This window comes from Taurulus bubalis (genome assembly GCF_910589615.1).
Source record: "Taurulus bubalis genome assembly, chromosome: 9".
NCBI classification, from domain to species: Eukaryota; Metazoa; Chordata; class Actinopteri; order Perciformes; family Cottidae; genus Taurulus; species Taurulus bubalis.
The window spans coordinates 15,850,267-15,865,730 of record NC_136597.1 but is presented as its reverse complement, the minus strand read 5'-3'; the positions used below and the strand labels follow the sequence as shown (position 1 = coordinate 15,865,730).

General features: G+C 43.1%; 1 protein-coding gene across 1 annotated transcript; it reads right to left on the bottom strand.

Moving 5' to 3' along the window:
- Positions 1 to 803: 803 nt before the first annotated feature.
- On the bottom strand, positions 804 to 4,560 carry znf710a (zinc finger protein 710a; the record flags this gene model as incomplete). Its single annotated transcript, XM_079223324.1, has 6 exons — positions 804 to 973; positions 1,345 to 1,519; positions 1,612 to 1,803; positions 2,504 to 3,340; positions 3,446 to 3,988; positions 4,546 to 4,560. The coding sequence occupies 6 exons, from the start codon at positions 4,558 to 4,560 to the stop codon at positions 804 to 806; spliced, it is 1,932 nt and encodes a 643-aa protein (XP_079079450.1).
- Between the last annotated feature and the right edge of the window lie 10,904 nt (positions 4,561 to 15,464).

The following is a 15,464-nucleotide window of genomic DNA, read 5'->3' as shown; positions in this document are numbered from 1 at the left end:
GGGTATTTTGATTAGAGTCTTAAAACATTCCACAGAAACAATTACATTCATAGACTAGCAATCAATACAGGGTGATGCTTGTTAATGCAAAACCTAAAAAGTCGACACAGTGGTCCTCAGTGCAACGCACTGATTACAGTACCAGCCACCATACAAGAGGACTGATGCATTCTGTACAATAATATACAATTCAACACAGATTGCAAATCCAATTGAATATAACTAATTTTGCAGACCTCAAATGTAATTTATTACAGTAAAAATCAAAGTGAATCATTAACCTTTGCAACTTGATAAGCTTTGGCATGTGAAATTACTTCTTCCCTTCTTTAACCCTTCACATTAGTTTACCCCGGCAGACAGAGAGAGTGGGATTGTCTGAATGAGTAAGTGCAGTTTAACATGTGCTTTTAAGCTTGTAGCTAAAAATGTGCTTTTTAAATTCGGCTCAGATGACGTTCGTGTTTTTAAGCAACTGACAACATCTATGTATTTGTATATATATTTCTTTACTTTACCTAAACGCTCCGATTTTAGACAGTCCACGTTTCTCAAATATAATATATTTATTCAGTAGATTTGCTGTGTTTTAGACATGAAAAATATGTAGTAAGGTAAAAAGTATATATTTCCAAATTTCGTAGAATTACGAGTGATTCCAGTGCATATGAATGTGCAGTTTGCTGGGTTTCTTCACACACTTGAAGAACAACCCAAGCACTATGCTTTTAAAAGCAAAGAAAAAAAACAATCGTATTTTCATTAGTTCACACTTATATTCAATTTGGGGTCATTTCAATAATTCATGCAGTACTGAAGCGCCCTGTGCCCTTCCCATAGGTGCTGTAATACTCCATTTGAGATAGTTTAGCAATGTCTGGTGTGTTGTTGTTGTTCGCTCGGTTTTCTCGCTCGCTGAATTCAAAGCTCTCCTCTTCGTAGTCCTGCTGGCCTTCTGTGTCTTTGGGGGGTTCTGATGAAGGAAGCAAATACACAAAAATCATCGCACTCTGTCCCCAACACGCATTCAGAGCTCTTCCTAAAGACACATGGCCCCTTCTCCGATGCCTCTGTATCAGCCTCTACTGATAGAGACAAGCATGTCTAATCCAGGCAGTGCTATATTTACTAAAAACACGGGGAGGGAGTGACGGAGAAACATCAGAACACTTGGCCACTCGATTACAATACATGCTAAGTCAAAGTGCATTAGGGGCAGACTGAGTGACAATAATACGACATGAAGCCCGCCAAGCAGTATCACAAGGAAATGTTCCACACATAACCTGTCATCAACGAGTTTCAAAGCAGAGTAATTAATTGATGATCAAGAACGGTATTTACCATGTCCATCTATTGAGGTGTCCATGATGCCGTGTTTGACCTTCATGTGTCGACTGAGATTGCCCTTCAGGTTGAACTTGCTGGAGCAGTATGGGCACTTGAAGGGCTTGCTGCCTGCGTGGAGGTGCATGTGGCCGAGGAGGTTGTACATTCTGTTAAATGACTTTCCGCACACCTGAGAGACAAAAGAGTGCGTCAGTACATCTCCCATCTCAAGCACAGTGGGACCCGGTGTTCTCGAAGTACAACGCCACTCGCTTCACTCACCTTGCATTTGAAAGGCTTGACCGGCAGGTGGACAATCATGTGTGTTTTAAGGGTCTGCTTCTGGACAAATGTCTTGAAGCAGACGTGGCACTGGAACGGCCTCACACTGGCATGGATCAACATGTGTCTCTTCAGGTTGGCAGACAGGGTGAACTCTCTGGCACAGACTTCACACTTGAATTCTTTCATACCCTGCAGAAATAAAGAATGTTTGGGCATTCTAATTAATTTGGCTTAACATATGGTTAGGAGGAAGATAAATAATGAGTCATAGAGAAAAAACACGAGGAGCATTTGCATTCTGGCTTTTGATCCAACACACGTAAATTACATTAGCCCACCCTCCCAAGTGTTGAAAGATGGGAAAAGAGTGGAAAAAGCCAAACAATGGAGAGATGAAACTTTTTTCTTTCAACATTTATTTGACTTTAATGTTAATATTTAACAAAAGCAAATACCATGAAAAGAAATATTTTTCCTATAGAATAAAACAGATTATATAATAAAATGGAGAGAAAAACCACGGTGATTCATCAGACACAAAAGGAAGTAGCTCTGCGAATGACACACAACACAAAACACATGCAAGTGGGGGGTTGAGCCAAACAAAAAAAACCTCAAGGCCTTTGAAGGCTATGTTTACAAAGCAACTGGTTTTGGAGGAAAGGCTGTGGTGCAAGTGTGCAATATACCCTCCCAGGATTCATACAGAGGACTCTAAAGGAGTGAAGATAAAATGCTTCCTCGAATCTCTTAAATGTTTATATCTTGATAATGCCATTTTAAATATAGAGTAAGTACGTGCCTATTTTGCCTTGTTTTGAACACATCAACTAGTTGACAAAAGGCACAACATCTGGATTTGACTACCTTAAGTGTGTGCTGCCATTACCTTGTGTGTGAGAGCGTGTTGTCGGAGGTGGTGGATCTGGACAAACTCCATGCCGCACTCGGGGCAAACGTAGGGCCGCACGTTCTGATGCTTCATCAAGTGGTTCTGCAGCTGGCTGCGGTAAGCAAAGGACTTGTGACACTCTGTGCACTGGTATGTGGTCGGACCCTGGTGGCTGGCCAGGTGACGCTTTAGGTGCGCGTAGGTTGGGAACTCAAGACCGCACTGGGTGCAGACATGGCACTGACCGTTCTCGTGTTTGTTCTCGTGGGTCCTCAGCTCGCTGGGGTAGGCAAAGCCCCGGCCACAGAAGCGGCAGCTGTAGGGCTTGACGTCCGAATGCTGCAGCATGTGCCTCTTCAGGTGGCTTGTCTGCGTGAAGGCCTTCTCACAAACTGTGCACTTGTGAGGTCTGGTTCCCTGGTGGGTGAGCAGGTGAGTCTGGAGGTGGCTTGGCTGCTTGAAGAGCTTTCCACAGTGTATACATTCATGGGGTTTAATTCCGTTGTGGCCCAGAATATGAGTGACGAGGTTATATTTGGATGTGTATGACTTTTCACACATGCGGCACTTCCAGCGCTTCAGACCTTCTCCCACATCGACGCAGTAGGATTCATCGATCTGTACGTTGATGTCCAGCCGGTCTATCTGCATTCGCCTGGCAAGGCCCTCTGGGTCTGACCACAGCATGGCCTGGCCGTTCTCCTCATACTCTCCTGGAAGGGCCATGTCAGCGGACTCGTAGGTCACCTCACTGGACTCATAAAAGCGGCTCTCCAGAGGACTTCCAGTGTCCCCACTGGTCTTGAGGTTTAGTGCCTCTTCCAATTCTTCCTCCTCCTCCACCACCAAATCTTCTTCCTTCTTCTCTCTTTCTTCACCAGTGTTTTCTTCTTCCTGTTCTGGCTGTGTGTCTGTTTGTGGCCTGGGTGTCTCTCTCACACATGAGAGACAGTCTCCGCAGGCTTGCTCCTCTTTCAGAGATCCCTGTTTGGTGACTGAATCCTCTGACTTGCCGGTACTTCGCCTGCTGTTCATGTGAATGCAGGAAGGAGGGGTATCAGACTCAAGCCGTTCACCTTTAACTTGAGCCTGTGGACTTGTTACTTTGTGTGGGTGACCCTCCTCAGTCCTGGGCCTCTTGGTCCTCCCACGGGGCCCGGGCCTTCTTCTCTCACTGCAGTGGGGCTGGGGCTCTGTCTCGCCTGCAGGCTCAGCCAGGTAGTCCCCATTGGCCCCTATTAGCTGATCTGCATACTCATACTCCATTGACTCAGGTGGAGGAGGGGCACACTCTCTGGGCTCCCCAGTGTAAAAGCCATTGGGAGCAATAGTGGCCCCAAAGATTTCATTCTGGGAGATGAGGCCAAGAACAGCAGCCTGAGCCAGAGATAGCACCACGACGGGCTCCGTCTGCGTGCCCACATCCATGTGGCCATCGGTCATCTTGGGGTAGGTCCGCACCAAGCGGCTACTCTCCTCCTCCTGGAAGAAACATACAAGCTTTTAAAAAATGAACTTGAAGAAATAACATCTCTCTGTGTGTTACTCCGTCGTTACAAACCCTGCCTTACACAATGTTTCCTCATATCACCTCATTTCCCCAGTGCAGCCTCGTGATATTGGTAACCTTACTATAAGTACAAACATAATGTTTTTTGTTGCCATAATATTGAAATTATATGGTTCAGTTTTTAAGTCACCAGATGCAACACTATCTTCCACTCCCAGGACTCCAGTAGAGTATTAAGACAATGTTTTTCATGGTTACACTGTGAAAGCAGCATTCATACTGTTTCGCATAACATTCGATCGAGGAGATAAGGCAGATCTGTGTTAGCACCGCGTTTCCTTCCTTGACAGGCTTTAGAATAATAAAGAACACAACAAGGGATGCAGGTCCAGCCAGGAAGTTGACTTCCGCGGACTGTCCTCAGCATTTCCTGTGGGGTCCCGGGGCAGCCTGGCTGACCAAAGTCAGCTCATCGCTGGTGCTATCCGTCCCATTCATGGGGAGCACAGCGCCATGGCTCTACACTTACCGTAGCCAACTTCATAATGCCTGCCACACTGGGCTTCCTTAACAAGATGATATATGCCGGCAGGCAGCCTCATATCCATAACAGACATTCGATTGAGCTTCGAGCTCGTTCTGTATTCCAGACTGATGCATAAGGCTCACTAACATAATTGTATGGTTCGGAAGTGTTTCAGACCCACACGCACATGTTTACCCTGCCGCATGTAAAAGCAGAACAGTGAAACTAGGAGGAAGAAATTGTGGTACAACCAAACTGTCTGTCTGTGGTAAAGGAGACACAATGAGTATTGCAGGCCAATGGTTTCAGGCTATTTCTCAGCATTGATCTGAGTGGTAAGAAAACATATAGAGGGAAGCTCTCTGACCCCTACTTTCTATCAGACTACACACTAGTCTTCACTCTGTGCCATACGCACCACCAAGGGCTGCTTCCTTTCTTGACACAATACTGAGAGGAAAGAAAAGAGTGGATGGAGAAAGGAAGTGGAGATAGAGCAGGAATAAAGGTGTGTGTGTGTGTGTGTGTGTGTGTGTGTGTGTGTGTGTGTGTGTGTGTGCATGCGTGTGCGTGTGTGTGTGTGTTGGGAGAGGGGAGTAGACCTGGATGCCCTGATAACCACGTCATTTATAATTACTGCTTTTAAAGTAGTCAGACAGAGACAGACTGTGTGTTTGTGAGAAAGAAAAGGAAAGAGACTGGATGTGTATTTGAAAGCATGTGTGTGTGTGTGTGAGAGAGAAAAGAGAGGGAGGGAGGTATGGAGAGAAGGAGAAAGAGCTGTGGGCGGGGGAGGAGTGGAGGGAGGGAGACAGAGAGAGAAATGAGATGGAGGGGCTGAAAGATAAAGAAAGAGGGGAGGAGAGGGAGGGGAGGGAAGGGGAAGGAGAGATTGAGTGAGCATGTGAGAGGAGGGAAGAGAGAAAGGAAAGGGAGAGGGAGGGGGTGTGCGAGGGGGGATGGGGGGCGTAGAGAGACAGAAAGACAGAGTGAGTGAGTGAGTGAGTGAGAGAGAGAGAGCGAGAGAGGGGAAGGAGTGAGGGAGGGAAGGAGGGGGAGCCGGAGAAAGAAGAAAAAGCACAGCAAAATGAAAGGCTGACAAAATGAAAGAGAAAAAGACAAATGACAAGGAGAAAGAGAAGGTAGAGGAGTAATTGCAAGAGTACGTACTTTCACATTTAAAGTTGCATCTGAGAGACACCTAAGGACAAACAATTAGAGCAGCAGCGGAAAACGTGCGGCAGAGATAGAAACACAACTCTTATCTTTTTTTGAAAAGATCTTCTCACTGCGGTATACTCTTATGAATGTAAAAAGTAATCCTGTTTCCCCTTACATACAGACAAGAATGTAAATACCTCACTAACAAACTGCCAAACAAGTAACCCCCCCTCCACCCCTCCCTCTTAACCCTTAGCAGCAACACAACATCTTTCTCCATCTGTAGGTTACAAACTCACCACATTGTTCCTGGAGTGATGTTTGAGGTGTTTCAGGGATCTCATCCTTCAGGAGAAATGAGTGGAGTAAAAAAATCCACCTCCTATTTATATCTGTGGGAGAGTGGGGCGGTCCCACGGCTCATCCTCCTCCTACTGTTGCTGTTATCAGAACTGACTGTGCCTAGCCCCCCCACCCCCCTTCCTCCTCCAGCCTCCCCCCCACACACACACACACAGACAGAGAGACACACACAGCATCACCCCATTTCTTTCTCTTCCTCCCACCCTCTCCTTCCCATCTCACTTCTCTTTCTCTCCTCTTTTCTCTTACAAACACTCACACACACACACACACACACACACACACACACACACACACACACACACACACACACACACACACACACACACATCTTATCTCCCTTTCTCACTACATACAATTCAGCATGACCCTTCAACACACATTTCTCTTGAAGGCACACAGAGACACAAGCTCTATCTTTTCTTGATCACACTTTATACTTTGCATTTCCTCTTTTTTTTACGAGCGTGTGCTCAAACGCACAAACAGTTATAAAATTGAATCAGTAGTTTCTCTTCCACAGATATAGGTGAATTTACGCACGTACAAGCATGTTTCCATATGTGTATGTTTGCAGGCACACATAGAGGCACGTACACACTTTCACAACACGCACACACACTCAGAGAGACTATGGGTGGAGGTGCGTCTGTCAGCAGCAAAACAGTCCGACAGATAATGTCTGAGAAATGCTAAAATTTAAACTTTCCAGAGACCGTGTAGTTTGCTTTCATTATTTCTAGATTCAAACTAATTAACTATTGAGACAGCCTGAAGTATACTGTCTGAGAAATTCAGAAGAAGAAAAAAAAGAGTGACAAAAGAAAAAAGAAGGAGAAAGAAAGAGAAAAGCAGTTAAGAGAGAGGGAGGGAGGGAGACAGACGTGGGGGAGAAAGAATAAGGAAGAAAGAAGCACAGGGAGGGGGAGTGAAGCTGAGTGGAGGAAGAGGAGGAGGAGGGGGAGAGAGACAGAAAGAAAAAGGGAGAGAGGAAAGAGAACTGGGTGGGGGAGGGAAGAAGAGAATGCAGCAAAAAGGAGGAAGAAGAAAAAGGAGAGATGGGGGAGGGAGGGGGTGGGCTGAGGCATAAGAAAGGATGTGGCAAAAGAAAGAGAAAGAAAGAATAAAAGAGAGAGAAAAGAAAAGAGGGGAGGGGGAGTGGTGGAGGGTGGGGATGGGAAGAGAGATAGAGGGTTGAAAGAAAATGCAGTGAAAGGAAAGAAGGAGAGAGAAAAAGAGAGAAGAAAAAAGGGGGATGGTGGAGTGTGAAAATAAAAAAGAAGAGTCCATCAGCAAGAGAAAAGAGAAAGGAGGGGGGGTTCAGAATGAAGAAGAGAAGGAGGTGGAGGAGGAGGGATGGGGTAAGGGGAGGGGGTGGAGAGCAAAGGGAATGGAGAGAGGAAAGGAGATAGAGAGACGGAGAGAGTGAGGAAAAGGAAAAACAGCAAGGGAAGACATTAACTATTGAACTTCCAGATTTCTTTCAGGCTGCGTTGAGAAACAGTGCGGCAGAGTACCTGCGGGCAAAGTACAGGTTGTGTGCTTAAGTAGTCGGCTCTGAAGATGATCCTGATAATTAGACAGGTATTCCAGTATACCAGAGCTTACCTTACACATTTTAACTGGTAAACAGGGAAAATGTGTGGGAAGAAGAAAACAAAAAAAGTGCATTTGAGAAATGTATGTTTAGGTACAGGCAAGCGTGACAAACACTGTGTGGACACATGCCAATTGTGACTGTAAGGCTGAGGACTGTGCATAAACATTTCCTACTAAATAACAGGAAAGGGCAAACCTTGAAAACCTTGATCAATCATCAGCGGCTGGGAGTGCTGCGAGAATGAGAAAGATAGAGAGAAAGGGGAGCGGAGGGAGGGGGGGAGGAGGGAGAGATAGGGAATGAGAGTGAGCGCGAGGGAGGGAAGGGGAGGGAGACAGAAAGAGAAAGATTGAGTGAGGGTGTGAGTGAGGGGGAGAGATAGCAGGAAGTCGAGGGAGAGAATGGGAGAGAAAATAGAAGGAGAGCAAGGGAAGAAACAAAGAGATAAGAGGCTGAAAGACAAAGAAACCACATGGAAGAAACAACAAGGGACACGTACATAAAACAACACAGAACTAGCCTATGGGGAAAATGAAAAAGACACAGACAACAAAAGTTTGGGGAAGAAATACACTGGCTCCTTTCCAGGCCTGAATCTTCATAACAGCAAAAAGAAAAAAAACCTGCTCGCCTGTCCATTTACTTTGGGTACATTTGTGTGTGTGTGTTTGTGGGTTACAGCATACCGGGAAAGGCTAAGGTGGATAATAAGCGTAAACTTTCAGGTCTTAGATTTTACAGGTTCCTGTGAGCATATGAGAAAGAGAGAGAGAGAGAGAGAGAGAGAGAGAGAGAGAGAGAGAGAGAGAATAAGGGAAGTAAACCATTGCCCTACTCTCAAGTGTACTAACCCTCAACTGGGATTTCAAATGTGTGTTTGTGCGTGGTTGCGTGTGCGCAAGTTCTCTGATGTCTGAGATCAGGGACAAACACACACACACGCACACACACACACACACACACACCCACCCACCATTGAAACCCACACGCTTTCAGTTCCCCACAGCCCTGAAACAACACACTTCTGACACGGGTGTCCGTATGACTTACTGTATGTCTACCAGCGACTTCTTGTCCGTTTTCTAAACCGCGTCCTGGTTCGCAGCCTTGCTTATCTATAGGAGGACAACCATGCAGTCCAGTGGCACATCCTCTCTGTGATATAGGTCAAAGTTATAACTTTTTCTGCAAGAGGAAGAGAGCAAGATGGATGTGAGGAAGAGGGTGTGTGTGTGTGTGTGTGTGTGTGTGTGTGTGTGTGTGTGTGTGTTGAAGGGGGGGGGGGGGGGGCAACAGATTCAGCTATCAGCTGTCTGTTTTCCCCCTGAGAAAAACTCAATGCATTTTAAAACTGCAGTAGACTCATTGATGACAACTCCCTGTTTTCTTTCTTTTTTCTCTGGTTAAAACAAATGTGAGTACACACTCACATTTGAGAAATGCAACTGATAACATACTGGAGGAACTCTGTCTCTCTCTCTCTCCACACACGCACACACACACACACACGCACACACACACACACACACACACACACACACACACACACACACACACACACACACACACACACACACACACACACACACACACACACACACACACACACACATACACAGACCGCTCATCTTGCTGTATATTAGTGAGCTCACATTGTCAGTGTGGTTTCTTCCTCCAGCCCAGTGACAGGCTGCACACTGCCCAGGTTTGCCCTAACTGTGTGTGAGACGCTGTGCTAGGTGATGGCTATAATTCAACATCTTCTGACTGTCAAGTGTGCTGGGAGCTGTGTAGGTTTGTGTACAGGATTCTTATAGCTGCAGCATTCAGGTGAGGATTTTCTTCTGATCAGAAATGGATAAAGAAAAGAGAGGAATCAGTTTGCTCTGTGTTTTGAACTTTGAGTTATTGGACTGATGCTGATGTTATAGACGGCCATTCCTCTCAGGCAGCAAGCCCACACACCTTCTGTTATTTCCAGTGCTGGATCAGCCTCACCTCTGCACGGCATGCTGATATAATAGTAAGTCTCAAGCATGATTAGCTGCTGTAATTAAGCTTTCACAAAAAAAGCACAGCAGGGTTTTTCATAAGCACAGAACAGACAATCACACAGCTTGAATTTAAGCAATGCAGATGGAATATAGCAAAACTGTATAAAAACAGCCACACCCATAGTCGCACGCCTCCAGCTTCTTCCATTAAGGTCAGTAAAAACAGACTGGACACACAGAAAGCAGAACACAAACTGAAAAAAAACAAGCTTCAGTCTTTATCAGTATTGCCTCACTCACTGCTGTGAAGGAGAGCAACTTTATACGTGAGGAATACGCGATTAGACAAGGTTCACTATAAGTGAATCACTTGCAACTTCAAGCAAATAAAACAAACAAGAATCTGCAGCATATTGTTTTAATATTGATGCTTTCCATGTTTGCTTGTTTTTCCCCCTGTATATTTTAACGAATCAGGTCTTAAATTCACTCAACAAATCATTCTAAAGAAAACCTCAAGACAGGATATAGACATGGCCAAAGCAAAAAACCCTAAATAAAAGATAACACTCCCCAATTTGTAGTGGGGGCACTAAATGGAAAGACAGAATTATTAGCAATGAAATAGCTCTGCTTGGAGACAACATTGGAGAAAGGAGTGTGGGGAGAGCTTGAAAAAAAGGACTGAATATAAAGGAGAAAAGACAGAGTTGAGGGAGGAGAGGAGAAGAGCATTCAGCAAGGAGGATATAAAAGGAACAGAGAGGGGGGCGAGGGAGTGAGACAGAGAGCTATGGAAGGAAAAAGAGAAAGAGAAGGGAGAGAGAGCATAAGAGAGCGAGAAAAAGAGGGGGGCATGGGAGAGCAAGAGAGAGAGGAGGAGAGAGAGATCAAGAGAAAGAGGGAGGAGGGAGGGAGGGGGAGCGAGTGAGAGAAACAGAGACAGAGGACGAAAGAGAAAGACAGAGAGGAGAGAAAAACAGAGAGGGGGAAGGGAGAAAGAGGGATAGCCACAAGAGACTCAAAAACCACAGAATAAAAACCCTCTGTCTGTCTGTAACTCTATATAGATATACAAATATGAATACTAATATATGGGCACATTGCATTTTTTCAACAGGAAGGGATAGTCAACAGTACAGAATTCAATGAGCACCTCAAGTTCATTCAATAAGTCAGCAAACACAATGTAGGACCACGGAGAACTCATATCGTCTTATCAGGAATGCAGTTTTTCATTGCAGTAAGGTGGGAGAGGAATTTTACCAAGGTACTTTATCCTATTTTAGTCGCTCTGAAGTCTCTTTCTGCTATGTGATTCATGGAAAAGTATGCTTATAATATACTGTACAGTCTTAGCAGATTCGCTCTCTGTAGGTGCTGAAATCTGTGCGTGACAGACGTACAGCAATAAAAACCGTCATTTGGACGATAATGCAAGTGTCCTACATAGTGAAATGGCCCCAGATTTACTCAAGGTGAGGCCCACAATGAACCTCAGAAGCCTATTAACACCAGAGGTCTCTGGAGTGCCTTATATGCTGGTTTTAGGCGACCACATTCATGCTGGCTACAACAGACAGTGGGGACACAGCCACTGTCCTTCTATGGCCGTCACTCCTTTGTATTATTCCTCCACCTCCCGGTAACAAATTTCAGTCGGAATTACTTTTCTTTCGTCCAAGTTTCATTCTTTTAAATCAAACCCTTTGTCTATCTCTTCTTTTGTACCTTCCTCCTGTTTCCATGGTTACCTCTCTCTCTGCTCTGTACACTATCTATCTCTTCCTCCGTTTCCCTCTCTGTCTCTCTCACTCTGTTCTTATCTTTCTCATTTTGCTTTCATCTCTGCCTCCCTTCCTCCTGCTTTATCCCACACCCTCCTCACTCCGGCTTTTATCTCTCTTCACTTTCATCTGTCTTTCACCTTTCTCTCCCCTTCAAGCCTGCCATTCCATCATGCTGGTTTTTGGTTCTTACTTATAGAGAGAAAGTTTTATCGGTTTCCCTGTCAACTCTGCATTTTTAATCATTTCCAATTTATCCAACCCACTTTCAATGCCATTGAGTCATGCATTAAAATGTCTTGGGCAGAATGTGTGAGTGTGTGTGACTGCGAGATGGAAAGAATAAGGTGCAGGAGGCTGTAGTCTTTTTACTATCATAAAGGAAGAGGAAAGATTTCTGTCATGATATCTGGAGATTAACTGGCTGCTGTGGTTTTGTCTTTCAGGAGTGCAGTAATGGATTTTTCTCTCTCCCCCCACACACATGTTATTTTCCTATTTCCATATCAACAGTTACAATTCATTAACAAATTGACAAACTAGCGCTTATGATTTGATTATATTTGATATACTCGTGGACGACGCTCATGCTTATCCGAGTGGAGTCCCACTGAGCCCGAAGCCGTTGAGGAGGTAGTGCTCCTCGACATGGGGCTGCCTCCAGTAAGGTAGCCTGTCATTTCTCCGCAGTGATGAAGATGTTCTTGTGAAGCACGAATGCCTCCATCCACGCACCTCAGTGTGGAGATAATCATATTCACACACAGCTGTGGTTGTTTTAACGCACCACCACATCATGTGTCACCATGTGATACTGCACATTGAACCAACACCGCTTAACCACAAACAGAGACTGGGACACTGTGGCTCCTCACAACATGCCTCATTGATATTTAAGAGGACAATCGTGGCTATACACACATGTGTGTGTCTGTTGGCCTAATACCAATTCACTGTAGGGTTGTCATCCATGGCGGTATACATAGGAGGGGGAGTGTGTCTTCAAGTCAGTGACAAACTCATTCCAAGAGACACTGCATGTGGTGTGGGAGGAAGTTTTGTTCTGCAGCTTTGACTGAAACTAACCTCCCTCCCCTCTCCCTCGCCTTCCCCTTCCCCTTAAAGTACCACAACTATTCAGAAAAGAGAATAAAGAAAACCTGAATAGAGGAAGAGGGAAAAAAAATGGGGTCCCTAGGCGAGAAAGAAAAGAAAAACAATGAAAGAAAACAGAATGAAAAGCAGCCAAAGAAAAACTGAAGGAGAGAAAGAAGGACAGAGAGAGGGAGGGGAGACAGAAACAGATACAGAGCAAAAGGAGCATAAAACAGGGAGAGAGAAGCATGGCAAAAAAAAGCTCTGAAAGATAGGAACATTTCAGTGGAAATAAATTCTAAGAAGAAAATGAGGGGAGCACTATATTGGAAAGGAAAAGGTTCATGTGGATTTGCTCAAAATGGGTTTGAAAAATCGCTAATAACAGAAGAGATTGTGCAAATACTAAAGACTAAGCTTTCCTTTATTTGTGCTAAATGAACATGCATGCTAAATTAGACTGGCTGAACCCCTTGTTTCAATCATAGTAATGAAAGACAAAGAGCAGACAAGTATATATAAAATATATACACATGCTTTGACGATTAAAAACTATTCATATTATGTCAAACAGAGAACCAAACGGATTTGACCTTTTACATTTACTACATGATTTGACCTCCCTGCATTTGACTTCATATTACTTATCATCAGTGTGTCTGCCAGAACACTGTTATAATTATCATTATTGATGCAAGGTGTGTTAACACCAGAAAGAGGGAGTACAGATGGTTTGTACTGTGTATGTTGCAGGAAGGACATTTTATATTTGTATCTATTGTAACTATATTTAAAAAATTCACTTCAAGATTTAAAGAATAATTGGACATTTTGGAAAATGCATTTATTTGCTTTGTGGCTGAGAAGTAGATGAGAATATGGATACGATGTAAATATGAGACGACAGCAAGCAGCCGCTCAGCTTAGCTTAACCACCCAAAATCCTTTGTGCGGAAATGGACATTCCTGACCATTTTTTACTGCCAGTTCCATATCACCTAGTATGATATTTAATAGGTAAACCAACCATTTAAAAAGATACATTTGTTTTATACATGCAGGTGTTATTGATGATGTATACACATGTTAAATACTTTATAATACACATGTTAAATACTTTATAAATGAGGCAAAATAAATGCATTTCGGCAGAGTTAATTAGCTTGTTTTTATCCTTTCTTCAGTAAAACAAACGGCCTTTCATACTAGATGCAATGTCATAAGTACACTACAATTATCAGAACAATACATACATGCAGGATGGTTCAAAGGGAAACTGCAGATATACATGTAAAATTAACAAAATATACCTTTATCCTCTCACAGCAAGTTGAATGGGCTATTTCTAAAATATTAAATACACAATATAAAATAACTAATTGAGATAATATTTAAGCTTTTGAGAAATAGTTATCTCACTTATTCCCTAAACGACTTAATTTATGTGATCCCTCCATCTGACTGAGGTAGTAACTATGTGGCTCGCAGGAGGTTAACTCTGTCCACTGGCACTGGTGATGTCATGATCAAGAATCTGATACTAGCTATCAGCAATACAATCTGTAATTGAAAACACTGACCTTCCAGCTCTTTTCTAGCAAAGATGCACATGACAAACAATAATAATTGTGTTGGCCTATATGAATGATCATGTAATGAGCTATGTGCACCTTTAACACTATGCAGGTGTAATCTTCCTATTGGTCCCACATCATCATCAATCAGTGCTATGAGTGCTTTTCATATTCACATATATAACCACATCTTAGAATGACTAAAACTAGCTTCACGCATACTTTAGATAGACAAATGAATAATTATGGCAAAAATATGAAGACTGAAGTTGAGTTATTTCAAAACAGAATCACCTATCTTAAAAGAGTAAGAGGTCCATATTATTACTGCACTGCATCAGGGTAGTCTATTGCATTAGGACAGTAAGCAACAGTACTTCCTTTTAAGAAATGCAAGGTGCAGACAGTTTGTTACTGACAATCCTTTTGACCTTCTTAAATGAGTTCGGTTTTTGAGACATTAACATTCATTTCTATCCATTTTGAAGTCATCTTTATGCAGCAAATATCCTCTCATCCGAAAAGGGCTGAGGATGTACAAAAGGGTCAAAACATTTTTGAGATTTCTGCTTTTTGTTTTATATTATTCAAAATAAAATGCTCTAAAGTATGACAGTAGGAAATAAACAGTCACTGAGTTTACATGCATATAGCAGTTTAATAGTGTGATTAAGGTGTTTACATAGTTCATAGAACGCTGACTTCCTCGGTAAGTGTTAGTTTACAGGAAATATGAATATTATGGCAAAAATAACAGGCTCTTGACAATTGCTATTTTTATTATGTATTTGATTATTTGTACTGATTGATTTTCCTACTACGTTGCTCTTGTTTCAAATACACATTCTGTTACCTTTGTGGAACTGAATCAAACATAAAAAGAAACCAGATTAGTGGATAAACATGCCAAGAATAATTTGACAGATTGACAAGTAAGCTCTGTCTCTTGACCTTAAATCAAATACGATTGTTAAGTTTGTTGCAATAGGCAGTGTATAATCTGATTTAAAATAAATTAAAATAGTGCATATGAATGTATAGTGCATTTAAATGTGCAGAATGTTTATGTGCATTGTTCAAGTTCTTCTACTATCTGGTTGTCTGATTTGTGTGATCCTGCACCCTCCGTTTTCTCACCGTGATGCTTTGTTGCTGACTGGCCGTTCTCGGCTGCTGTCCATCTTCTGCGTCTCGGCTAAAACTAGGACTGTAATAACATTATTATTATAGTCACTCACTTTGTATTGAGAATTCAAACATTCATTCAAGCGTGGGAACATTTTCTTTATGAAAACGGTTCCTGACCTGTTCGAATTTAAAATGCCCAGTCTTTTAGCGGAACATTCAA